Source organism: Chiloscyllium punctatum, chromosome 15 (assembly GCF_047496795.1).
Source record: "Chiloscyllium punctatum isolate Juve2018m chromosome 15, sChiPun1.3, whole genome shotgun sequence".
NCBI lineage: Eukaryota > Metazoa > Chordata > Chondrichthyes > Orectolobiformes > Hemiscylliidae > Chiloscyllium > Chiloscyllium punctatum.
In genome coordinates this window covers 14,098,048-14,125,332 of record NC_092753.1, presented here as the reverse complement: position 1 = coordinate 14,125,332, position 27,285 = coordinate 14,098,048, and the positions used below count along the sequence as shown (strand labels likewise).

At 42.0% G+C, this 27,285-nt stretch overlaps 1 protein-coding gene across 4 annotated transcripts in view; it reads left to right on the top strand.

Annotated features, from left to right (window-relative positions):
• Positions 1–2,735: 2,735 nt before the first annotated feature.
• The window catches only part of LOC140486063 (acyl-coenzyme A thioesterase 9, mitochondrial-like), a 75,589-nt gene continuing 51,039 nt past the window's right edge, over positions 2,736–27,285 (top strand). The window contains exons 1-8 of one of the 4 annotated variants that reach the window (XM_072584675.1): positions 2,736–2,843; positions 5,538–5,638; positions 16,667–16,693; positions 18,699–18,744; positions 21,534–21,704; positions 21,827–21,864; positions 23,731–23,811; positions 26,568–26,671. In XM_072584675.1, the coding sequence (XP_072440776.1) occupies positions 2,743–2,843; positions 5,538–5,638; positions 16,667–16,693; positions 18,699–18,744; positions 21,534–21,704; positions 21,827–21,864; positions 23,731–23,811; positions 26,568–26,671 (669 nt within the window). In that variant the 5' untranslated portion in view covers positions 2,736–2,742. Of the gene's footprint in view, positions 2,844–5,535; positions 5,639–7,627; positions 7,707–16,666; positions 16,694–18,698; positions 18,745–21,533; positions 21,705–21,826; positions 21,865–23,730; positions 23,812–26,567; positions 26,672–27,285 lie in introns of those variants that run through there. The other 3 variants (XM_072584676.1, XM_072584678.1, XM_072584677.1) reach the window with 3 other exon arrangements.

Sequence of the window (27,285 nt, the reverse complement as noted above, 5' to 3'; positions counted from 1 at the left end):
TAATCCTCGGCACAACATCGTGGGCCAAAGGGCCCGTACTGTTCTACGTTCAATGTTCCTTTTTCCAACTGTATCAGTCTCAGACTGATCTCTGTACTCATTTTCTCTCTGGGTCCCACCCCCATCTTACTAGTTTAAATCCTCCTGAGCAGTTCTAGCAAATCTCCCTACCAGTATATTAGTCCCCTTCCAATTCAGGTGCAATCCATCCTTCTTATACAAGTCACTTCTACCCCTGAAGAGATTCCAATGATCCAAAAATGTGAACCCTTCTCCCTTGCACCAGCTCCTCAGCCATGCATTCATTTGCTCTATCCTCCTATTCCTCCCCTCACTAGCTCGTAGCACTGGGAGTAATCCAGATATTACTACCCTTGAGGATCTCCTTTTTAAATTCTGCGTAACGTCCTACATTTCCCCTTCAGAATCTCATCCTTTTCCTTTCCTATGTCATTAGTTCCATGTGTATAACAACTTCATGTTGGCCCCTCTCCCCTTTGAGAGTATTCTACACTCCCTTCAAGATATCCTTGATCCTGTCTCCAAGGAGGGAACACATAATTCTGATTTCTCACTGTCGACCACAGAAATGTCTGTCTGTGCCTCTGACTAGACAGTCCCTAATCACAATCGATCGCTTGGAGCCTGACATATCCCTTGTTCAATTAGAGCCAGTTTCAGTATCAGAAACTTCGCTGTTCATGCTATATTGCTGTGAGAGTCCATCACGCCCTACATTTTCCAAAACAGCATACTTGTTAGCGATGGGATAGCCACAGGAGACTCCTGCAGTATTTGCCTACCTTTTCTGGAGGTAACCCATCTACCTGACTGTACCTGTGATTTTTTTCTCCCTTCCTATGACTGCCATCCATCACACCTCCTAACTATTGTATATTCCTCATTGCCTCTAACTGCTGCACCAACTAATCCATGCAATCCGATAGGATTCACAACCAAACACACTTACTGCAGACATAATCATCAATAAATGTAAACTCTCCCTAATCCCCCACATCCGACAGGAAGAGGGCATCACTCCACCAAAGGCCATCTTTGCACCATAACAATCTACAGACCCAGAAAATAACACTGTCTTACTGCTCTAAAAAAAACACTCCTCCAGGTTAACTTCGTACCTGTTTTATATTTTTAAAATTTAATCAAGAGACAGATCTCAATAAAACATATAATCAAAAAATAACCCATTGTACTCACTATCGTAGATTTCCAAACAAAAACAAAAGCAAGGCTATACTTAAAAACTATGCACTCAGCTACTCCAATGCTGTGAGCTCTCCCCCACATGTTCCTCCAAGGTCAGCTGTGAATTTTGCTGTTTGTTCATTTCTCTGACCCCCAGAGATACTCAAACAGCAAAGGCAGTATCTGTGCAGATTCACTGCTGCGTCAGGAAGGGCAATGCAACAGCTCGTAAAATAGTAATTATTGCTCCTGGAATTCAAGGACATCAGCTCCAATACCTAAAATACCTCAAAAAAGGAGCAGCTCTGACAGCAAGATAAGATGGTTCATCTATGCTTGAGATAAGTTCCTGCAAAGTTGTAAGGCTAAATCCAGCAATTACACAATTTAACCACAGTAGTGGGTGAGCACTTAGAAATGATTAAGGCAGAATAAATTTCTAGTTCAATCCCAAATGGAGTTTTGTGTTCAGTTCTGGTCACCACATTTTAGGAGAGATACAAAGATACTTGAGTGCAGACAGAATTTACCGAAATGTTTCAAGGAAAGTGGGATTTTAGTTACAGTGTTGGATTAGAAAAACTGGGATTGTTCATGTTGGAGCAAAGATTGAGGGGAAAAAAATGAGAGAGATGTACAACATTGTAACAGATTCAAATAAGACAGCCAAGGGAAAAAAAATGACAGAGGCATAGATTTGAACTTTTACATAAAAATGTTGCAGGAGTAAGATGAGGAATACTTTTTCAAAATTCTGGAAGCTCACTGATGACGTTACCTAGTATGGTGACGAAACGTCTGAAAACAAACCTTCCAGCTTAGCGAGCAAACTTACATCCAGAACCTCAACCTGAGCTACAAAGCTTCTCAAAACTCGCTATCAGGGACGTGTTGGTTAAGTGCATTAGTCAGGTGTAAACATAGAACAGTAAGGAATGGGCCTAAAAAAAAATTAGTTGCAAAATTCTGGAAATTGCTGCCGATGAAAATTGCGGACTCACAAACATTTGGGAAATTATGAAGAAAATAGGCTTTCAGAAACAAATTGACCAAGACCGAATTCTACGGATATAGAAGAAGTAACACCAAATCATTTTTGAGATGTTAGACATCTTGCTAATGTTGAAGCCTATGGAATAAAAGGATCTGCAGCAGCATGAGCACAAACCTCAAACTGGAAGAAAATACGTAGCAGTTGAGTCCCGACTACTTGTTGTTACTTCTTTTTACTGCTACCTCGTAATTTGTTAATCAGATTAAAGGAGTTTATATATGGAGTGTTGCCAAAAACAACCACTTTCCCCAACCTACACACTCTCCCATTGAATTTCAGTCACGGGCCCTGACCTGTCCACCACGCGACCACGGTGATGGACAATTTCTGGACGCAGCAGCACGAGGCAGGCTGCGTGATGACGTCAAGCTGGTGGACGGCTCGGCGCGCTGAAGTTGTCCTGGTGGGCGGGGCGAAACGGTGGGCTGTCAGGCCGGTGGTCGGAGCCACATGCTGACGTCGATCCGATGGGCGGTCCGTCAATGACGTGCGTCGACGGGCGGGGCGGCGTGCTGACGCCCAAGTTGTCACGGCGAGAGGTGGAGAGAAGCGAGGAAGCGAGCATCATGTACCCGGGCTACAGGTTAGTGAGTGGCCGGATTACTGCTCCTTCCGGTGGATCGAGGAGTTAAGAGTTGACAGCTCGAATTTAGGCTATGGGAATGGGAATGGGATTGGGATTGGGATGGACCACTTCAGCCGCGGCAGGCGGAGGAGGGGCTCAGATTTCATATCAGCAGCGAGCCAGGGCCCGTGCCCGGGATGGAGCATGCGCAGTTGTCTCCAGCTCTGCCTGTATTGCTCGTGATACACAGCTTTTCACTGTGCCTCGGGACACATGGCAATCAATTCCATTCATATTGGGCTCCCATTGGCAGGGGACTGAACTGAATCACCCACTGCCATTGCCATCCAACAATCTAAAGACTGCCTCCATTCCCTCTGCTCACCAACTTATAGGGCTGTCAGCCTGCTTTTAACCAACCTACAGCCTGTCAGTGCTGCCCCTTGCCACCCTACAGCCTGTCAGTGCTGCCCCTTGCCACCCTACAGCCTGTCAGTGCTGCCCCCTTGCCACCCTACAGTCTGTCAGTGCTGCCCCCTTGCCAACCTACAGCCTGTCAGTGCTGCCCCCTTGCCAACCTACAGCCTGTCAGTGCTGCCCCCTTGCCAACCTACAGCCTGTCAGTGCTTCCTCTCGCCAACCTACAGCCTGTCAGTGCTGCCCCTCACCTCAACATTCCCTCATCAATCCACAAGTTGCCATCCACACTTTCACCAATCCACAGGCTGTTACCCCCCCCCCCACTAACCTATTGACTGTCACCCCCAAAACCCCTTACCAATCTACAGGTTGTCACCTTTAAGACCCCCTCACCAGTCTACAGTTTGCCACCTCCATTGTACTGGCTGCCAACCACATTCCCACTCTTAGACCACTGATACTTGCAAGTCCACCCCGAATTCCCCCAGCCTCAGTTCACAGACTAGCATCTCCCAGTCCACAGTGTTATCCCCTCTGGCCACCCAGAAGCAGCCATCCAATCTCCATACCCGCCCCCTGGTCCACTTGCTGGTACCACCCATTTCTCCTTGTCCACAGGTTCTACACACTGCAACTCAGCAGTAGCTAAATAGTTGGCTAAATTGTATTCAGATAGCTTAAATGGCTAACCATGGCTAACAAAGGAAGCTGAGGATTGAAAGCAAAGACTTGTGAAGAATATAGAATGCAGCAAAGGAGAACAAGAAACTGAATAGGAAAGGGACTCTAGAATATGAATGCAATTGTACAAAAAAAGCACTATAAATTGGCTCTTAAACCATTGTAAAAAGAAAATGTTCAGCCAAAAGGAATGTGGGTTTGTTATCAGGCCGAGCCAGCAGAATTTATGATGCAGAGCAGAGAAATAGCAGAGAAACTAAATGATTACTTTTTGTGTCACTTTTTTCACTGAGGCAGGTACAAGAAATCTCCCAGTGTAGAGATTCAAGTGATTAGGGAGAATAGGTGTTGAACAGAATTAGTAAAAATAATGTATTGGACAGCTGAATATTAATGAATTAATGAGGCTGAATATTAATAAGTTCCTAGACCTGATTGTCCACATCCCATAGCGTTAGAGAGGAGGTATCTACAGAGATGGTTGATGTATTGATTATTATCTTCAATAATTCTATAGATTCTGGAATGATTCTTGTGGACTGGAAAGTAAATTTAACCCCAGTATTTAAGAAGGGAACTAGAGAGAAAACTGAGAATTACAGATCTGTTAGCCATATATCCGTTATAGGGAAAATGGTCAATCTATTATAAAGGGTGAAATCAATAGACACTTGGATAATAGTGATCTGATTAGATAGATTCAGCATGGATTTGTGAATGGGAAGTCATGTTTGACTAACTAGTTGGAGTTTATTTGATGATACTAACAATTAGATTTTGAGAACACTTTTGATGAAGTCTCCCACAGAGGCTGGTTAGAAAGTTTAAAGCATACAGGAAGAAAGATAATGTACTGGTACAAGTTAATGATTGGCTAACAAACTGGAGGAATAAATGGGTCATTGTCATATTGGCAGGCTGTGATGAGTGGGGTACTGCAACGATCAGCATTTGGCGCCCCAGCTGTTCATATCAATGATTTGGAGCAAATGTAATATTTCCAAATTTGTGGATGATAAACAGCTAAGTGGGAATGTGTGCTGTGAGGAAGATGTAATGTAACTTTGGGACAGGGTTAGTGAATGGGCAAGAGCATGGCAGATAGAATATAATGTGGAAGAAAGTGAGGTTACTTTGGTCGGTCAAACAGATGTGCAGAGTATTTCTTAAATGGTAAGAGTTTGGAATATGTAGAAATTAGAAAAGGATCCTGGTGCAGTATTCCCCCTAATTTTCTTAGAACCCTGCACAGATGGTGAGATCCATGTAAGGCAGCAACTTTCAAGAAGCAGAAGTCATGATCAGCATGCCATTTCCAAGCATTGGAGTGCATTGCTGCCATATTGCCTAGGTCTCCTTGTCAATAAGTCATTGAAATGTTATTGCCATTGAAAGAGTACCAGACTTACAACTGGACCTGCCCTATGAAGAGAGATGGGAAAGCTGGATCTCTCTTCTCTAGAGTTTTGAAGCGTGAGAGATAACCTTGTTGAAATCTGCAAAATACTGAAATGAATAGATCGAGATATTTTAAAGAGCATCTTTGAGGAGAGCAGGGCTAGAACTTCAGTTTTCTTTCAACATTGCAAAATATTCTTTTTGTTTTAAAAGGTTTTGGAAGCACTGGAATATTCCTTCTGTTCTCATAAGGTCATGTACCTCATTGTCTGCGAGTTTACACCCTGGGGGATGTTCTCCAGATTTGACTGAAGGTATTGAACCAATAATCGTAATGTGTCTACATAAAGACATGTCTGATCATCTTGTGTTACAAATAATCATGTCTTTACTCATTTACTCACTGATTGGGGGAGGTGGTGGAATAAAAATCATGTATTCTATGCTAATTGTAGTCACATGACTGGTGATCATGATACATCATAGAATCCCGATAGTGTGGAAGCAGTCTACTGACCCTCTGAAGAGCATCCCATCCAGACTCACCCCCATCCTCTCCCTGTAATCCTGCATTTCCCATGGCTAATCCACCCAGCCTGTACATCCCTGGACTCCACGGGGCAATATAGCAAGGCCAGTCCACATACCCTGCACATCTTTGGACAGTGGGAGGAAATCACAGCCCCCAGAGGAAACCCACACAGACCTAGAGAGAATGTGCAAACTCTACACAGACAATTGCTTCAGGCTGGAATCAAACCCAGGTCCCTGCAACGGTGAGGCAGCAGCGCTAATCACTGAGGCTCTGTTCCATTTACATTCTTTCTAGCAATCACATGACCAATCTGATATTTCTTTCTTTAATGAGCAAGAACCTAACCACTTGCTACATGACAAGTTTTTTTTTACTTCATTTCGCTCGTGTAAGTTATTTTGTTTATTACCTGGAATTGTATTCTCCATTTCTTGAGTCTTTCCAATGGGAATTATTTCTTCCTACCTGCTTTTTCCAGGCCCCTAATGATTTTGATCTCCTGTCAGTTCTTCATCTACATTTTCTTTTCTACCTTAAATTCATGCTAATGTAGTGAAGATGTAGATCCCAGGTGGGATGTGTCTGTTTCGAGATTGGTCAAAAGAATCAACGGAATGCAATCTATATAAAGCAAGGTTATCTGCTTAATAAAATAAGGCAGTCTAGCGCAGTTTTGTCCAGCAACACAGAGGTTAAAGCTTCTGTGTTCCGTGGCGAAATTGTGTAATTACATTTGAAAATTAAACATCATTTATAGGTTTTATTTTAAGAGACACCACAGCCTTAATTACAAGTAAATACCAATTAAATGTAATAAGCTGACATGATTGACAACAGGTTAATCCAGTAATATTTCCTAGGAAATGATTCTTGTCTTATGTAGATCATCTCATGCTGCCAGTTCAAGGTTAGTTCGAGTGGTCAGTTAATGTCTCATGATTCATTTTATGAAACCTCCATTGTCTGCTTTATCTTCTAATTCAGCTAACTCAGCAAAGCAGTAACACAGATTCACAATGTCAAATCATAACTTGAAGCCATTTTGTTGTGTTATTTTAAATTGAAAAGCCATTTTGTGGTTATTAAAAACCTACATATATTTGTTGCTTCTGACAACAGCCTAAATTCAAATTTTAAATCCTCATCTCCCCTCTTTTGTCATTCTATGACCGCACCATAAATGTGAGAGCATGGATAGGGACCAGGGTCAGGCAATGGTGCTTCCTCATCTTCATCTAAGAGGAGAAGAAGCATTTTCTGGGTGAAATCAATATCTTTAGTGGAAGCTACTATCTTAGCAATAATACATTTAACAATTGCAATACCAACAAAAAGACCAACTAAAATAATAGCAGTATATATAGCCATATTGATTAACCAATTGCATATGAACTAAATCCCCTAACTCCCCATCCTGCACCTTAATTCATTTGACTGACAACGGTATGGATGTTATCTATGTGCCTAGTAATGTTTTCGATTAGGTCATTGACCCCCATGATGCACTTATCTTTGACTATGGCGCAAACTGAACCTTCCTTTGCAAGAATGTAATCAAGGGCAAATGTGTTTTGTTGGGTAAATAGGTGCAATTCTGAAAGCTTGTCCCTAATTTCTGATAGGGTAGCAGTTGTCTCATTACCCAAGAGAGTGAGACTACAAATGAGATAATTACAGTTTTGATGACTAATAACTCCTGAAGATCCTCCTACAGAAAAAAAACACTAAGAGCTGCATATGCTAAAGAGTGAGTTTTACTGTTTTATAGAGCCTTTGGATTCTTCCATTCTGCGCAAAACTCAGGGGAGACTGAACGTGTAACAGGGGAGTTCCAATCTCGTTGCCAGGTAATTGGACAGGGAACAGTAGTTGGAAAAAGTGTTCTACAGCTACAGCGTGAGGAGTACTTGCTTTATTCAAGACAAGATGGTTAGATGCTTTATTATGACTAAAAAAAAACAACCAGGTTCAGTATAGATGATGGAAGGACCTCCCCAATAAGAAGCGAGCCTATCTTTGTGACTTCCTGGAGTATCTGGATAGTCCATGATTACATAGTTTGATCCTGGACATAGAGGGTGAAAATTGTCCAGTCCAATGAGGTGGGTCTCTCGATAAGAGACATGGTTATTATCCCAGAATGGTTCCACCCAACCCATAATTGGGAAGATATTTGTGCCATTAGGGGTTTAATAATGAAGGTGGGTGTTATTACCCACCCCATAAATGGTTTGAATGCTAGTGGTAATAGACACATTCCTCCCTAAGGCATACGGATGAGATGCGAGGCCCTTCAGGGAAGCAGCGATGACTGGTACATTTGATCATAGCACAGGGAATAGTTTTAGGCACTTTTACATAAGTGCACTCCCATCCCTTACCATTGTAGCAATTTGGATAGGTTATCTCAAATTTATTGGAGGAAGTCCATAAACAAGTAGCGAATGGGGATAGATAATAATTAAAAGAAATATTACATCCCATAAATGCTTTAGAATCATTCCACACCTACATGTTAGGATTTGGGAGGATAAAAGGGGTCAGGGAGTCTTTTGCTAAAGTAAGGGCGTAACAAACCACTTCATCCTCTCCAAATATTCTATTATGACTTTCAAGAAACAAATTGTTAGAAAAGAGAATGTTCCCCATTTTTCTCTTTTATGATGTGGTCTATTTGAATTTGAAATCAAACTGGCACACAATTCCTTGACAAGGTAAAGACCATTGGGGCTTTTTCTGTAAATGGACCGTTTGATCTTGTAGATGTAGTTGACCATTATGACAATCATCTTGGGTAATGTTCCACACATCGAAGGGATCAGTCTTTTGGCATACAAGAACATCATCCTGGCATAGGTGGTATACAGTCTCCTGTTGTTCAGGATCACACAGATAGATGGTCCCTTCTTGTGTACGAATGCTGGCCAAGGCAAGTCCGTATATCAGGATGAAAGTAATTCTGATTCTGGTAGTCATTTCTGTAGCAAGGGTTAGGATATCTAAAACAGAAGGAAAATTATGATTCGAAAATACAGCTATATCCTAATAGTCTGGTTCTGACTCCTTTCTCAGTTCCCGTTAATTCTCATTATCTCCATCATCATCTTCATCTCCATCATCCTCCCCCCTATTTCAATGACTTTACAATGATGGATGTGAACCCAAGCAGAACACCCAGCCACTTTAGCAGCAGTTGGGGTGGTGAGGAGGACCTGAAAGGGTCGTTCCCATCGAGTTTGGAGGCCACGGCGTGTCCAATTCTTGATGAGGACAAAGGAGCCTGGCTCAATATTGTGAACTCCTTTAAGGGAAGGGAGCTTCTCGTGAGCAGCACATACTGGAGAATGGAGCCCACGCAAAATTTTAATTAAGGCGAGGACATGTCGTCTACCATATGGTGAAGGTGAACAAGAGCAGTGGCGTCATTCTAAGGTGTGCTTACAGCTCGGCCGTAAACTATTTCAGCAAGGGATAAGTGAGTTCTCCCAGCAGGAGTGCAGCGTAGGTGAAACAGAACCAGTGGTAATAACCCAGGAAAGGCCTGTCTCAGAAGTTAATTTTGCAAGTTTAGTTTTCAGAGTCTGGTTACAACGCTCCCCAAGACCTGCAGCCTGCGGGCGATAAGCACAAAGGAGTTGATGGCGGATGCTGAGTTAAGAGCACAATTCCTCATTTATGTTACCAATAAAATGACAGACAAAGGGGAATACCAAAGCGGGGAATAATCTCCTTTAGTGGGATACAGTTTTGGCAGTAGCTTTGGAAGTAGGGTAAACTTCAACCCATTTAGAAAAAACACCAACAATAACTAAAACATACTTAGAGTTTTGACACTTTTCTAATTCAATGAAATCAAGTTGAAGAGTTTGAAAAAGTCCCTCAGGGAGGAGTGTCTGTCCCATAGGGCAAAGAATACCTTTCCAAGGATTGTGTTCTTTGCAGGTGAAGCATCCATCACTTACTTGTTGGGCCATCTGCTGGAGGCGCAGATGCCACCAAGTGTTTAAAAGCAAATCAGACGTTGAGCGAGCACCACTGTGTGTAACATTATAAATACAAACAACTACCCAGAAAGCAAGTTCATCAGACATACAAATCTGTCCACCTGGAGTGGTCCATAGTTTAGTAACAGGATTACAATAACAGCCGATTTTGGACCACAACTGCCTTTCAGATTCGGAGGTGTCCTCTGTAAAGTAACAGCTTGAATGGTTGGCATTAGTTTATCCGAAGTAGACCCACCCTTGTCAGAGCTTTCAGTCTGACAACCATAAGATGGTTGCAAGCGGCTTGTTTTGCAGCCACATCAGCAGCACGGTTACCAATATCAGCAGGGCATTGGCCAGTTCCATGGGCAGTACATTTGATAACAGAAACCTGTTTTGGGAGTAGGAGTGCAGTCAAAAGATCTGAGACAAGCTGGCGGAGAGAGATGGGAGTGCCAGATGATGTCAAGAATCCTCTGTTTCTCCAGAGTTGTCTAAAATCATGTACAACCCCAAAAGTGTATCGGGACTCAGTGTAAATGTTAGACGGAGCCCTGTCCCTAGAATAGAAGCACAGATGAGTGCAAAAGGTTCAGCTTGCTGGGCTGAAAAAGGGCTGTGGAGGGCAGCAGATTCCAGGATAGAGCCATAGTCATCAGCTGTAGCATAGCCTGAAAGATGAGTTCCTCTATGATCAATAAAGGAACTACCATCAGTGAATATTGATATCAGGATTTGAGATTGGCGTGTCAGAGAGATCTGGCCAAACTTGGAAGTCCTCATTACAAAGTGTACAAAGTTGAAGGAGGATGAGCTAAGAAATCAGCAGGGTTAATAGTAGTACAATGCTTAAAGGTCAACTGAGGATTATTTAAAGGATAAATCTCATAATGGTTTTGGTGGGCTGCAGTCAAATGAGTTTGTAAATTCCCTAAGAGGGCAACTACTGAATGAGAACTGTAGATGACAATGTCCTGTTGTAGTGTAAGATTCTCTGTGGATTGTAAACTGGGATAAATGGCAGTTAAAATTTGGGTGCAGCGGGGATATCCTAAAGCAATAGGATCAAGTTTAGTAGCAAAATAGGCAACTGGACAATGTTTATCTCCATGAAGTTGAGTAAGTACTGAAGAGGCACAGTCATCCAAAATGGTATAGTACAATTGAAAGGGTCTATTATAAAGAGGTCTTCCCAGAGCTGGAGCGTCTGACAAAGCTTGCTTTAGTTCATCAAAGGCTTACTTTGCATCTGAAGAGAGGGTAAATGTACTTTTGTAGGGGAAATATAGAGTCAGCTTATTAATGAGGAGAGCCGCGTTTGGAATCCACTGTCTGCAGAAGTTGACCATACCCAGCCATTGGCGCGCTTGTTCGCGGTGATTGGGGCTGGGAAGCTGATAATAGGAGTGACGCGGCTGTGTTCCAGAGAGCGTGAATCAGCAGATATAATAAAGCCTAGGAACTTGACTTGACATAGTGCATTGGAAACTTTCTGTGGAGAGACGACATATCCTAAGTACTTCAAGTAGTTGAGAAGGAGACCAACATCAGAGCGGTTTGATTCTTCATCAATACTGGCTACAAGTAGATTAGATTACTTACAGTGTGGAAACAGGCCCTTCGGCCCAACAGGTCCACACCGAAGCGCAACCCACCCAGACCCATTCCCCCTACATTTACCCCTTCACCGAACACTACGGGCAATTTAGCATGGCCAATTTACCTAACCTGCACATTTGTGGACTGTGGGAGGAAACCGGAGCACCCGGAGGAAACCCATGCAGACACTGGGAGAATGTGCAAACTCCACACAGTCAGTCACCTGAGGCGGGAATTGAACCCGGGTCTCTGGCGTTGTGAGGCAGCAGTGCTAACCAGGTTGTCTATGTATTGAACTATTGTAGATCCACTTGTCACGGTTAAAGACTGCAATTGTTTCTGTAAAATCTGAGAGATAAGGGTTGGAGAATGAATGAAGCCTTGCGGTAGTCGAGTGCATGTTAGCTGCTGCCCATTAAAGGTGAAGGAAAATAGGTACAGGCTGTTCTCATGAAGAGGCAGTGAGAAAAGAGCATGTTGAAGATCGACAACAGCAAAAAATTTAGCATCTGATGGTATGGTGGATAAAGTATGAACTGGGTTTGGAACAAAGGCATGAAGTGGCTGGACAATGGCACTCATAGCTCTTAATGTTGAACTAACCTATATTGGTCTGGCTTGCCAGGCTTTGGGACAACCATAATTGGAGTGTTACAAGGCGGTTGGCATGGGGCTAATATGCCTTGATTGAGGAAAGTTATCAATTAAAGCAGTAAGGCTTGGTATAGCTGCTGTTTTAGTGGGTATGGCAAATGGATGGCAGAATAAAATTTGGTTTTAAAGCAACTTGAATGGGTTCACAGTCTGTAAGTCCAACGTGAGAGGATGTCTCAGCCCGTACATCAGGGTTGACCAAGTCAAGGATGTGCCAACTCTCATGATGCTGGAGTGTGGCATTGCAGGAGGTAAGAGTTGGATAATAGAGAATAGTCATATCTTCTTGAAATGTCTGCAGCATATAATAATGTGGGTCAGCCTTGGTAATTGCACGGTGGACCATAGGGCCAAGTTCCTTAGTTTGGTGAGACAGATTCACTTTCCGATGGATTTGAGGGGCTGAGGAATCCCCTTGCTTCCACAGGTGAGAAGGTATTTCAACAAAATCTGTCTCACCTACTGGACCGGTAACACGAGCCAAAATCTGTACAGTCCATTTAGTTCCAATTAAATCTGCAAAGAAGTTTTCAAGAAATTTATCTTGGCCTGTTCGATCAGAGTAATGTGACCTGCAGAGGCTTGAGGGTCAATATCAATTGACCACCATTGTGGTTTAGTGGACACATACAGCTGGCGTTCAAATGAGTCAGAATCAAGTTGGGCACCATCAGGGGAACATTTAAGTTTAACTTGAAAGGCACACAGCAGGTCTTGTCCCATCAGGTTACATGATAAGTTGGTTGCAATCACAAAGCAATGAAGCAGGGAACAGCCTTGGAAATAAACAGGGAACGGATCAGAAAGTGGATATTTGTAGCTTTCTCCTTAGAAACCAGATAAATTCTTTGTCTGTTTGGAAATTGACAGATTCATGTCAGATTTCGCAGAAGACATTGAAACCCCTGTGTCAATTAGAAAAGAGTACCATCTGTTGTTAACTTTAAGTAAGACTGTGGGTTCCTGCTTGGAAGACAGAAACCGTAAAAGAAAATTATTTAGTCATTGGGAAAAAGGATTATTTTGGGAAAGATTGGTAATCTGTCCTCTTCCTGCTTGTGATGAAAGGTGCTTATTATCAGAAGGTTTTCCACAATTATCACAGGTCTGAGGGTGATTTCCACAGTTGTTTCCTGGGTCTTCCTTTGATGCCCCTCTAGGGCAAACAGTGCCCCAGTGGTAAGCGCTGCCACAAATACATTCCCCCTTCAGATAGGGCAGTCACGAGCCCAGCGATATGGACTGTTACAATTAAAACAGCCCGTAGGGGTATTCCCAGGAGGAGCCCCTCAGCCATACCCATGACTGTAGTTTTGACTGGGTGCAGAGCCACCATTACTACGCATGGCTAGTTGTTTAGACGATTCCTCCTGGACCACAAATTCTGATTTTACACGGATTGGAGGTTTCTCTTCACCTTATTGTTTCCATAAAACCCTAATAGCATGATGGACTTGATTAGGAGTGGCTTCAACCCATTGCTGGTCGTTTATCGTGACTGCTGTGGCTACAGAGGACAGCAGGCAGTTTAATAGCATTGAGTTATATTGAGCATTAGCAGCATTAAAATTTTGATTTTGATCTCCGGAATAAGATCCATAATATTCTCTAAAACGTTCCAGGAAGTCCTCAGCAGACTCCTTATTTTTCGGGCGAAGTTCGAGGGTACGAGCAAGGTCAATAGGCTTTGCTAGTATAGCAAATGCAGCAGTAAGCATATCATCTTGTCGCTGTTGTTCCTGAATCACAGCATTAGCGAAAGCAGTGAAACTGTTATAATTAATGTGTTCAGTAAAGCGGGCATATTCAGAGCGGGTAAGGACTTGTTGAAGAAGGGCCCAAAGGTCCTTGGCATTACCATCATAAACTTTAATGGTGGTACTTAGGAAATTGACGAATTGCTGAGGCACCTTCTGGCGGTCCGGGGCAATACTGAGCATAGATATAATTTAATCGGGCTTCCAAGGGCAATAAATACGGATAGTGGCATTAGAGCAGCAGCTTGTGGCTTTGGTAGTTCTCTTACAGGGAACATTCCTAATACAGGTGTTTCGCCTTCTGTGTCCTCAGAAGAAGGACTCAAAAGAGTTTCTAATTGCTGAATGCGTAGCTTTTTAAAGGATCAGGAGTGTTTTCATTTTTTCTGACTGCGAGTGTTCTAAGAAACAGAAGCAGTGTCCTGGGGAGTGGGCGAGTGGGCTGAAGGGCCCACGACAGCAGCATATAATTTGGGTCGTGCAGCAGCTACCGAGCTAACAAACAACATCCTGGGAATTAGAAATGGAAGCAATATTTGCAAAATCAAGATTGGGCTGGGAAAATGTGGAAGTAGGCTGTGGGGAAACAACAGGAGTTTGAGAATTAGGTGGAAAGTCGTATATCCTGAAGACTGAGCAATGCATCAAATAAGAACACCATTCGTCTAAATCCGAATTTTCATTGTCTCCCGTACTTAAACCAAAGCCAATGCTGTACGTCTCTATGACTCTAAATGCGCAGTTCTCTTTGCTTACCAGCCACTAGTGACTTTTCCTTTTGTTTCTATTGACGTTTAACTGGAGCACATTTGTTTTTGAGGACCTCGACAGATTTCATAGTACCATCAGCAGTTAATTCAATCCCCAATTTAGTGGCAGTATCCTGCCATGAACATAACACTGATTCTTTGTGGCTCTCATCACAAAATTGTCGCCCCAGTCCAATTAGTTATTTCGTTCTTGATCCCAATATTTTTGCCAAATCAATTGCTGGGCTGATTTAACTAATTGAATAGTTTTAGGGCCAGCTAGTGGGCACTGTTCATCACCCAATGCTTTATTTAAGGCACCAGAAAGCTTTCTAAGAGCCTCCGATTTTTCCGGAAATTTTTCACATATTTTCACTAACGTTGAAGATGGATCTTCTGTTTTATCTATATAATAAATCATTTTAAAACCACTTACCTTTTATAGAACTGACTCAAACCTTTTTTATTCACCAATCCAACTTCCACAAACCCTTATTAATTTTATAAATCATCAAAACTTTTGTTATAAAATATTGCGATATTTTCTTTTCATTGAGGAATTCAGGTAATGATTTAGACAATACCAATACCAATCCAGACAAATCAGGTTTTCTTAATTCTGAGAAGGTTCCTTACCTTCTCTTTACTTTCTTTAAGTGGATCAAATTCAATCACTATATCAAAAAAAAATCAGAAAGTTGGAAAGAATTGGTTGCGGGGTTGGGGATCAAGGCTCAGAGTTCAACAACACCAAAAATTGACAAGGGTTCAGAGGTCGGAGATCAACAACTCCAGAAATCACCATCTGTGAATATAAGGAGGTCCCAACTTCACTTATTCTCCCCCACTCCTTTTTATATAGGATCCCCTGACCCTATCCTTGCTAAAACCGATCCTTTCAGGCTGGACTGGAAAATAAACAGCGAGGGGTCAGGTTGGACACATTGAGTGAGAGGAAAACCAAATGCATATACAATACTCACCCTTGGCCGGCCGAATTCCTCAACCCTCAATAGGATTCTAGGCTCCTACACCGCTGTTCACGATCTGTCCGTGCTGAACCACTAGTTATGGCACCAAATGAAGATGTAGATCCCAGGTGGGATCTCTCAGTTTCGAGATCGTCAGAAGAATCAACATAATGCAGTCTGTCTAAAGCAAGGTTACCAGCTTAATAAAATAAGACAGCCTGGCACAGTTTTGTCCTGCAACACAGAGGTCAAAGCTTCTGTGTTGAAATTATATTTGATAATTAAACATCATTTATAGGTTTTTTAAAGAGACACCACAGCCTTAATGACACAAAAAGACCAATCAAATGTAATAAGGTGACATGATTGACAGCAGGTTAATCCAATAATATTTCCTGGGAAATGATTCTTGTCTTGCATAGGTCATCATCTCATGCTGGCAGTTCAAGGTTAGTTCGAGTGGTCAGTTAATGTCTCATGATTCATTTTATGAAAACTCCATTGTCCGCTTTATCTTCTAATTCAGCAAAGCAGTAATGCATGTTCGCAATGTCAGATCATAACTTGAAGCCATTTTGTTGTTATTTTAAATTGAAAAGCCATTTTGTGTTTAATAAAAATCTACTTATGTTTGTTGTTTGTGACAATAGCCAAAATTCAAATTTTAAATCCTCAGCAGTACCCCCAATCTCATATGCCTAAGTCTTGTATAATGAACTTGTGTAGCAAATGCCTTCTGAAAATCCAAGTGTTCAACATCTATGTGTTCTTCCTTTCCTGTTGTGCTAGTTACATCCTTTAGAAAATATGTCCTTTCTGTTTCATAAAATCAGGTTGACTGAGAATGTGGCAGAAATCCGACCATAGGTCATTGCACAAATTCCACTGCTGTTAAGTTTTCTACATGATTTACTTTGTACTTAAAAAAAATTACGATGTTTACTCTTTGCAAAAACAGAATAAAGTATTTTGATACTGTTAGTTACAACAAACTGTTTGTTCAACTTAAGTCCCATTGTGGTTCTATATCTGTGACTTGGAGCCTTTTGCACATTTTGTTACAAATCTTAGTCCTTTTTTTCTCTTCACAGGGCACTCCAAACAATTAATGAATGATGGTGAGTTGTACACTGTGAAGATTGGTATGAAACAGTTAGTTACAGAGTCATACAGCATGGACACAAACCTTCGATCCAACCAGTCCATGCTGAACATAATCCCAAACCAAACTAATCCCACTTGTTTGCTCCTGGTCCATACAGTTCCTATTCATGTATCTATCCAAATGTCTTTTAATTATACCCACATTCACCACCACCTCAGGGAGTTCATTCCAAAGCGAACAAACCTCTGTGTAAAAAGAAATTGCCTCTCATTTTTTTTAAAACCTCTCTCCTCTCACCTTAAAGGTGTGTCCCCTAATCTTGAAATCCCTCATTCTAGGGAAAAGGCAACTGCCATTAACTCTAATTCTATCTATACCTCTCATTATTTTATAACCTTCTGTCAGATCGCTTCTCAACCTCCCACGCTCCAGTGAAAAAAGTCCCAGCCTATCCAGCCTTTCTTTATAAGTCAAACTTCCTTACCTGGCAGCATCCTGGTAAATCTCTTCTGATCCCTCTCCAGTTGGATAATATCCTTCCTGTAACTGGGCAACTAGAACTGAACACTATTCCAGAAGAGGCCTCACCAATGTCCTGTACAACCTCAACATGACTTCCCAACTCTTATACTCAAAGATCTGAGCAATAAAGCAAGCATGTCAAATGCTTTTTTAACCATCCTGTCAATATGTGACGCAAACTTCAAAGAATTATGTACCTGCACCCCTAGGTCCATCTGCTCTACAATACTACCCAAGGAGAAAGTGAGGACTGTAGATGCTGGAGATCAGAGTCAAGAGGGTGGTGCTGGAAAAGCACAGCCAGTTAGGCAGCATCCCAGGAGCAGGAGAATCGATGTTTTGGGCATAAGCCCTTTTTCAGGAATTCCTGATGAAGGACTTATGCCTGAAATGTTGATTCTCCTGCTCCTCGGATGCTGCCTGACAAGTTGTGCTTTTCCAAGGCCCTACCATTAATTGTATAACCCCACCCTTATTTGTTGTACCAAAATGCAATACCTTGCATTCATCCAGATTAAACTCCATCTGCCATTTTTCAGCCTATTTACCCATTTGATCAAGATTCCTTTGTAATCTTATAAAACCTTGTTCATTGTCTACAATACCACCAACTTTGGTATTGTCCACAAACTTGCTAACCATGTCTTCTATATTGTCATTCAAATCATTTCTATAAATGACAAACAAAAGCGGACCCAGAACCGATCCCTGTGGAACACCGCTGGTCACAGGCCTCCAGTCCGAAAAGTAACTCTCCACCATTACTGTCTGTTTCCTGTCATTAAGCCAATTATATATTCAGTTGGCTAGCTCACCCTGAATCCAGTGTGATGTAACTTTACTTAAAGGTAGTGCATTATTATTGAGGAGGTGGTGGCATTGTAGTATTGTTGTTACTATAGTATTCCATAGACCCAAGTTAATGCTCTGGGGCACAGATTTGAATCCTACCAAAAGAATCTTGAAAATCTGGAATTAAATAAAGATAGTTTAATCGCGACCATGGTACCATTTTTGATTGTTGTAAAAATGTCCTTTTTGGAAAGGAAACCTGATCTGGCCTGGATGTGACTCCAGATCTACAGCAATGGGGTGCAATTAACTGTCTCTGGAATGGCCCTAACGTGCCACTCAGAGGAAGGGCAATAAATGCTGGTTAGCCACTGATCCCCATATCCCATGAATAATTAAAAATAAACAATTTATATTGGAACAGATTCCCTGATGGACTGAACCTCTTACCTCTAAAAATAAGATGATGTCAGGAAATGCTCAATTACCAGCAAAACTCAGGAAAATTCTCCCTGCAGAATCTGTCTAACTTGTTGAGTGAGTCCAACATTTTCTGTTTCTAATAGTGGTTTCCACTTTTCGCTCATTTTACTTTGTGTTTGACTTTGTCATTGACTCAGCAACAACAATTTGAGGGAAAAATACTTTCTCAAAGTCAAATGGAAATCTTATTAGATGTTAACTAAGTTCTCCTTTTTGCTCAGTTCGGTCGAGGCTACAGGAAATCGTTGGTGCATCTAAAAACTGGAGGTATGTTGACTGTGCAGTTCTTAAATCAAGGCTGGACAAAATATTGGGATCATGAGCCCCAGTGGGATTGCAAGTTCTGAGGCAGTAATGGCTGCCGCGGAGCTCTGACTGGGTGAACAACAAACTTGCCTGCGGTCCTTCCCTCACCTGTTATCATCAATGAAAAGGAGGGAAGTGAGAGACAGGAAAAGGAACAGAGGAATGTGAAGGACAATATAGAAAGACAGGGTCTCTCAGCAACCCAAACTCCAGTTAATAGTGAGTCTACTTCTTTATCACTCACCATTATCCACAAAACATACCACAGTGGTATCTTTTAAAGGCACATCCGTAACACTCATTTACAAAAATGATTTGGATGCGAGCATAAAAGGTACAGTTGGTAAGTTTGCAGATGACACCAAAATTGGAGGTGTAGTGGACAGCGAAGAGGGTTACCTCAGATTACAACAGGATCTTGACCAGATGGGCCAATGGGCTGAGAAGTGGCAGATGGAATTTAATTTAGATAAATGTGAGGTACTGCATTTTGGGAGAGCAAATCTTAGCAGGACTTATACACTTAATAGTAAGGTCCTAGGGAGTGTTGCTGAACAAAGAGACCTTGGAGTGCAGGTTCATAGCTCCTTGAAAGTGGAGTCGCAGGTAGATAGGATAGTGAAGAAGGCGTTTGGTATGCTTTCCTTTATTGGTTAGAGTATTGAGTAGAGGAGTTGGGAGGTCATGTTGTAGCTGTACAGGACATTGGTTAAGCTACTGTTGGAATATTGTGTGCAATTCTGGTCTCCTTCCTATCGGAAAGATGTTGTGAAACTTGAAAGGGTTCAGAAAAGGGTTACAAAGATGTTGCCAGGGTTGAAGGATTTGAGCTATGGGGAGAGGCTGAACAGGCTGGGGCTGTTTTCCCTGGAGTGTTGGAGGCTATGGAGTGACCTTATAGAGGTTTACAAAATTATGAGGGGCATGGATAGGGTAAATAGATAAAGTATTTTCCCTGGGGTCGGGGAGTCCAGAACTAGAGGGCATAGGTTTAGGATGAGAGGGGAAAGATATAAAAGAGACCTAAAGGGCAACTTTTTCACGTAGAGGGTGGTATGTTTATGGAATGAGCTGCAAGAGGAAGTGGTGGAGCTGGTACAATTGCAACATTTAAGAGGCATTTGGATGGGTATATGAATAGGAAGGGTTTGGAGGGATATGGGCTGGGTGCTGGCTGGTGGGACTAGATTGGGTTGGGATATCTGGTCGGCACGGATAGGTTGGACTGAAGGGTCTGTTTCCATGCTGTACAGCTCCATGACTCTATGACTATGACCACCCCTACCCTTGCTCAGCGTAGTCCACTCACCTCTTTCCACTCCATCTTTCTCCAGGACATACTCATTCCCCTTCCCACCTTCTTCTCTCTCTTCTCCCTACCTTCCCACATATTCCTCCTAGATTTATTTCACCTTCCTTTCTCGCTCCTCTCCTCCCCACCTCATCACTGCCACCTTCTGTTACACCCTGAACCCCACTTCCCAATCATCTCCCTCTCTTCCTAATCCTATAACTCCACCCCCCCCCACCACCACCATTACCACGCCTTTACCTCAATCTTCAGAGTCTCCATATTAGAATGATATCTGACTAGATGATTAGATTCACTCTATTGCATAATTTCCCATAAACTATTTTTGCTGCTTTGCATTTATGTGATGGATATATGATCAAGTGCAGCAAGATTGCCAAATTTCTTTCAGTTTCAGGTTTAGTAGTTTGAATGCCATTGGTGCTGTCCAGTCTATTTTTAGTTTAATTCAGTGATTTCATTAAGCATTAAGATGCTTCCCATTTATATGCTCTGCTGTTCTTGTTGTGTAATTCCTCAACTGCCTCGTCCGAATAGTCAAAAATAGTTCCTTTTTCATCAACCTGTAAATTTTACCACTTTGAATTAGGTTTTGCAATACTGGTGTTTAAATAAATTGTAGGCTGGGGAGGGTGATGAGGTGAAGGTGAGTGATTCTCAGGGAAAGAATGGGGTCACATGAGTGCACAGAGGAAAGATGCCAATGTGGAGAGGTTTATGGGTGATGGAGTTTGGGGAAGAAGAACATTTGCCAGGGACGGGTTCATTTTTCATGTTCACCTCAAGTTTCTCTTTCTCTCATTCTCCTTTCCATTGAGGGGAAGAGAAAAGCAGATTAGCTAAGGGACCTGTTCAAGGCACAAGCTGGGTTTGCATTATAGGAGATCCTCAGAGCAACTTGGGCATGATGCTTGTAACCTGCTCTTTTGCCCAGCATCTGTATCTGACACCCTGCAATATCTATTGTCCAACCTAGCTTGATTCTTCTCTTTGCTCCCTTGTTGTATTTTACCTCTTTTACCTACCATCCCATTCTTCCAGTTGCCTCCATTGTCTATTGTCTTCCACGTTGCTGCCCATTTGCACTACCTGTACAGGCCTATATCCTTCCTTTCCATGAGATCTTGATCCTATTCCCTGCCTTTGCCTTCATTCACTCTTGTGACCTTTCTTGCTGCAACTACTAACCGAAGCAAACGCAGTTACATGTAGTGGAAGGCCTGGTTGAAAGTCAAGGAATGTAATTGTTGAGATTTCTTAGGCAAAATGTTTTCCTCACCCCTGAACCCACAATTGCCGTGGCCTCCTCTGTACTGTCCTTTACTTTGCTTTTGACTTTTCCCTGGTCTCCTGCACCATTATCACTGTCCCTCCATTCCACCTTCATTTCATATTCTGCTTTGCTTGCAATTCTAGTTTTCTTGTGACCCTTTTCCAGTGACCATCTCCAATCTACGAAGGAAAGAGCTTCATTAAGCAATCAACTAGTCAGCAAGCAGGAGGATTTGCCTCATCGACGAATGAAAGACAGTTACCTGGAGGCTTATCTGCCATTGGGAAGCCAACCCAACTTGAGGGAGAAATACCTGAATGTTCATAAGCATGTAAGGTACAGCAACTGATTAATTGTGCTTTACAACTTCAATTACCTTTTAACTTTGACACCAAACAGTTTGCATGTAGTATTTTCATGTTGAAACTCCCTTAAAAAAAAATGTCTTCGTCCCGCAGATTTGGCAGGATTCTTGAAGACCTTGACTCGTTTGGAGGTAAAGTCCTGGCCATTTTAAACCTGTTTTAAGTGCTGCTTACATATTTTTGCTTCAGTGGGAGGTATATTAGAATGGCAAAGCTTGTGTAAAATATATGATAAAAGTGATGATCAATATGATCGATTGTACAGAAGTTGATGTACATGACATCCAATGTTTCTTCAGGTCCAAAATCCCAGTTATCAGCTTGTCATCTTGTTCAAGAATAGTCACAGCTAAAATGGTTAAACGTTTTTAAGGCAATGCAGGTCTACTCTTGATGAATGGGGAGTCAAAGGGTTTGGGGGTTTGCTATTCTTTGGAAAGAGAGGTTGAGGCAACAATCAGAACAGCCGTGATCTTATTGAATGGCAGAGGAGGCTTGAGTGGCCAAATCGCTTACTCCTTCTAATTTGTATGTGGGACATAAGATTACTGTAGAACAATGTTGAGTAAATTGTATATGAATACAATTCTATTTGGTTTGGGAAGTTGTATGAGGTAAAAACCCAGGATTTTAATAAGTAAATGTTGAAGTAAGTCAAAAAGGGGTGACTACAAATTCTGTGCACATGGGAAGAAGGCAAGACTAGAGGTGGTATATTTCAGGATCCTGGCATGGAACGAGTTAAGAGTAGGAGACAGCATGATCTTTTTTCTTACTGTTTTAACGGACCAGCACATTAAGAGCCAGAGAAGCACTGACTATGGCAGCATTGAGCAAGAGAAACGGAAAGTTAAAGTGATGAAAAATATTAGTTGGAGACCAACTGGGGTTGAGATTTTCTTGCATCCAGTCAAGGAATGCAGATATTTTCTAATCAGAAATGATCTTACATCTGGAGAAGGTGGTAACTGAACTTGGGCCTGCCAGGCCAGAGGTAGAAACACTACCACTGCACTGCAAGAATTCTCTTCCATCACTGTGAAAAACATTGCATGAGTTTGCTTAGATGTGGTGAATATATCCACTATACCTCACGATGAATGTTTCAGTCAAGTATCAAGTATTCTTCCCACCTTTCAGTTTTTAAAGGATTACATTGTGCCCCTCTGAGTCTCAAGCTATCAACCCTGAAAAATATCAATGTCACTTCTTCTGGGGCGGCACGGTGGCTCAGTGGTTAGCACTGCTGCCTCACAGCACCAGGGTCCCAGGTTCAATTCCAGCCTCGGCCGACTGTCTGTGTGGAGTTTGCGCATTCTCCCTGTGTCTGCATGGGTTTCCTCCAGGTGCTCTCGTTTCCTTCCACAGTCACAAAGATGTGCAGGGCAGGTGAATTGGCCGTGTTAAATTACCTGTAGCATTAGGTGCATTAGTCAGAGAGAAATGGGTCGGGGTGGGTTACTCTTCGGAGGGTCGGTGTGGACTGGTTAGGCCGAAGGGCCTGTTTCCTCGCTGTAGGGAATCTAATCTAATCTAATCTAATCTTAGGAACTAGATCAAGATCTTGAAATTCCCTTCTTACCAGCACTGTGGATGCACCTTCACCATCCAGATCATAGCAGTTTAAAAAAGTGGTTTATTATGACATTGAGGCAGTTGCTGATGCCCACCAAATGCTGGCTTTGCCAGTGATGCCGACATCCTGTGAAATATTTTATAAAAGTTTGAAGAAATGCATCAGAGGAGGAGATACCATTCTGGGTTGGGAACAGAAGGAAAAGTCTGTTGAATCAGGCAATTGAAAAGAAGGTAAAAGATAAAGGAACTGGGGATTTATTGACAATAATGGAAAGGTTAGAGACTAGAAACATTAGAGACTAGTAACAGAGCCTCTGAATTTTGTGCACATAACTATGTGAGTAAGAACTTGTTAATATTTCAGAAGGTTAATTATTGAGAAAGTGTGATATAATTAACATTTCCTTTTTGTTTTACAGTTTTGATTAGCTATACCCATGCCAAAACTGATAACCCTAGAAGTCCTTTTTCTATTGTCACTGCTCTTGTTGATGAAATAGGTATGTTTGCTTTTTTCTCAAAATTGTATGATTGGAACATCTCTGGCACATATGCACCAAAACAACCCCACCTGTCTGTGGCCGACCACTTCAGTCCACTCTCCCTCTTTGTCAAGGACATGCAAGTCCTGGGCCGCCTCCATTGCCAAATCCGAGTCACCCGACGACTGGAGCAAGAGCACCACATTTTCCGCCTTGGGACCCTCCAATCACACGACATCGATGTCAACTTCATCAGTTTCCTTATCTCCTTCCAACTTGGCACCGCCCTCTTGAACTGTCCATCTTCCTTCCCATGTATCTGCTGTACCCTCCCCTCTGACCTATCACTATCACCTGTCACTTGCACCTCCCCATCGTCTTCCAAGCTACCTTCCCCTCCATCCCTGCACCCATCCTCCTACTTATCTTTGAGACCCCCCCCCCTCCATTCCTGATGAAGGGTTTATGCCTGAAACATTGATTCTCCTGTTTCTCGAATACTACCTGACTAGCTGTGCTTGTCCGGTGCCATGCTTTTTGACTCCAGCATTTGCAGTCCTTGATTTCTTCTAGTGATTATTGTATCAACTGAAACCAATATATCAATGTGGATGGCATTTACTGGATATTTAGTTGAGCACCTGTAAGGGGATGCTACCCTTTAACAGGTTTTTCTTTAATAAAGCAGCTTACTGGTCTACTTTAAAAAAGTATAAAGAGATACTTATGCTGGAGTGGAGTCAGGGGATATGTACCTGTAACGTTTCACTTTGTGAATGAGTACATTCCAATTGAAGACTGGCTTTGGTTACTTCACCAGATGACTTAGAGGAATTTAATATGAATATTTTTTGTAGAAGTCCCATAAAATGTTTTCTTTTCATCAGCCCAATGTGTTTTCAGTAATACTACAATGATACAAAGTCACTTTTAGGCATTATGCCAAAATGGTGGACCAATTATAGAGTCAGGTCGGGGATCTAACTTTCAGATATATCAAGTGCTAACCTGAAGTCATTTCCAACAGATAACAAAAGGCCCATTCCTTGTGCTTTGTAACTTTGTGGTGTATAAAATTTACTTGTCCATTGGTCTGCAAAGACTGCTTTAATTTTCATGTTTCTGCAGCACAAAATTCACCCATTGCCTTTGCTCACTGACCCACTTTGGCTCTAGCCAATCTGTGTCTCAATTTTAAAATTCTTATCCTTGTACTCAAATCCTCTTCCCATGCCCCTCCCTGTTTTTGTGCCCCTGTGCAGCCCTACACTGCTTAGATACCTGCATTTCTCCACTTTTAGCCTCTGGTGAGTTAGTGTCATTGGTGGTTGATCCATCAGCTGTCCAGGCAACAAACATGAGGGGACTAAAAAAGCCATCAAATGTTGAAGAGCCATTGAGTTTGTTAAAGTGAATCAGTACAGATTTGTCATAAGCAGATCATGCTTGAATACGCTTATTGAATTCTTGAAGTTATGTAGCAAGTTGATCATAGAATCATACTATACAGAAGAGGCCCTTCGGTCCATTGAGTCTGTATAGCCAAAGGTAGACTAAATCTACACAAGTCCCACCATTTAGTCCATAGCCTTGAATGTTAAAAAGAAAATCCATAATTTTAATGAAATATTTGTCAAAGTATTAGATGATAAAATACTAGATGACAAAATAATAATAGGTTCATGTCACAGGTTAGCATCTGCTGAGAGGGAAAAGGAGGAGGAGATGGTTGGGAAGGAGGAGGTTGTGGAGAAAGTGTGTTCCTGGACCTCCCCCCTGCCCCAAACCCCCACACGCCCCACTGCCACGCCACTCCCCTTTGCATGTCCTCACTCCTCCCCTGCTGCACCTTCATTATCTCCACCCTGTCCCAACTTCGCTCTCGTTGAAACTCATTTCAATATTGTGCTGCTTGTCTGCATGTACACAGTGTGGCCTTTGAGCATGAGGTCATGAAGTGATTATATAGTGGGTCTGGAATTTTGTGCTCGCACATTTCCGGATTACAGTGCAGGTGATGTCAGCAGACACTTCTTTTAAAAAAATCCATCGTCTCTGCAGAGACTTGTCCTTTTGTGTTGAATGTATCTGCATGTGAGATTAAGGAGATAATTTTAATTTCAGATCACAGTTTAGATGTTAGTCTGTCGTCGTGTATTTTTAAGAATGGGTTTTGTTTACAAAAGGCAGGTTAGTTTATTGGGGTTGATCGTCTTGGTTGTCAGGACTGCTGGTTTGCACACTAGAGTGATGTTAACAGCCTGTGTTCAATTCTTACCCTGGCTGAGGTAACTGTGAAGGCCCTGCTTTCTGAGCCTTGCCCTTTGCTCGAGATATGGTGACCCTCAGGTTAAACTCACTACTACCCTAATGACAGAACAGTCAGTGGTCCTCTGGGACTTCGGTGACTTTCATTTCATATTTTGAGAAGCCTGATGGATGTTTCTTTTATTCTGGGTAGTAGTACAAATGAATGGATTTGGCTGTTTTGGTCATTGAATCAATAAACTTACACTAATATTGCGACTGGTTATCACAGTTTTGATTTGCTGTAATAAAGATTGAAAATACAGAGCAGGTCAGACAGCAACCATGGAGAGAGGAACAGAGTTAATTTTAGTATTTCCAGCACTTTCAGTTTTATTTCAAATTTTCAACATCTGCAATGTTTTGTTTTTGTACGATATTTACAGGTTGTCTTAATATTTTTGTGCTCTCATTCTGTTGGGAGTACAAACATTTGAAATGCTGTTTTTATTTTGTTTTCTCTCCAGACCTCGTCAAAAAGATGATACGGCCAGACTGTGACCTAAAGTTTACTGGTAATGTCACCTGGGTTGGGAAAAGTTCCATGGAAGTCCAGATGCATGTATCTCAGGTTAGCACACAATTTCTGAAAGAAAATACCAGTAATTGCCTCAGGAAATTAAACACGATCATTGCTAAGCGCACAAAGATTTGAAATGGATGTTGGTTCTTCAGGCATCACTCAAATTGTCTGTTGGTCCAACTAACACCAATTCAACAAGTAAAGGCAATTTCTGCATTCTGTGTTTTATAAACAAGGGATGTCATGCCAGACAGTAAGTGTCCAGGTGAAGATGTCACAGAAGACAAAGTGGAGTTTGGTTTATATATAGCTTCTGGATTGATGAGAAAACTGAAGGTGAAGCCTCTTACAACATCTGTGATACTTGGAATGGAAACTTGCAGTAAATTAGATTCATAGAGATATACAACACGGAAACAGACCCTTTGGTCTGACTAGTCCATGCCGACCAGATATCCCAACCTAACCTAGTCCCACCAGCCAGGACCTGTTCCCATATACATATCTCTCCAAACCCTTCCTATTCATATCCCCATCCAGATGCCTTTTAAATGTTGCAATTGTACTAGCCTCCACCACATCCTCTGGCAGTTCATTCCACAGACGTATTACCTTCTTTGTGAAAAAGTTGCCCCTTAGGTTTCTTTTATATTTTTGCCCTC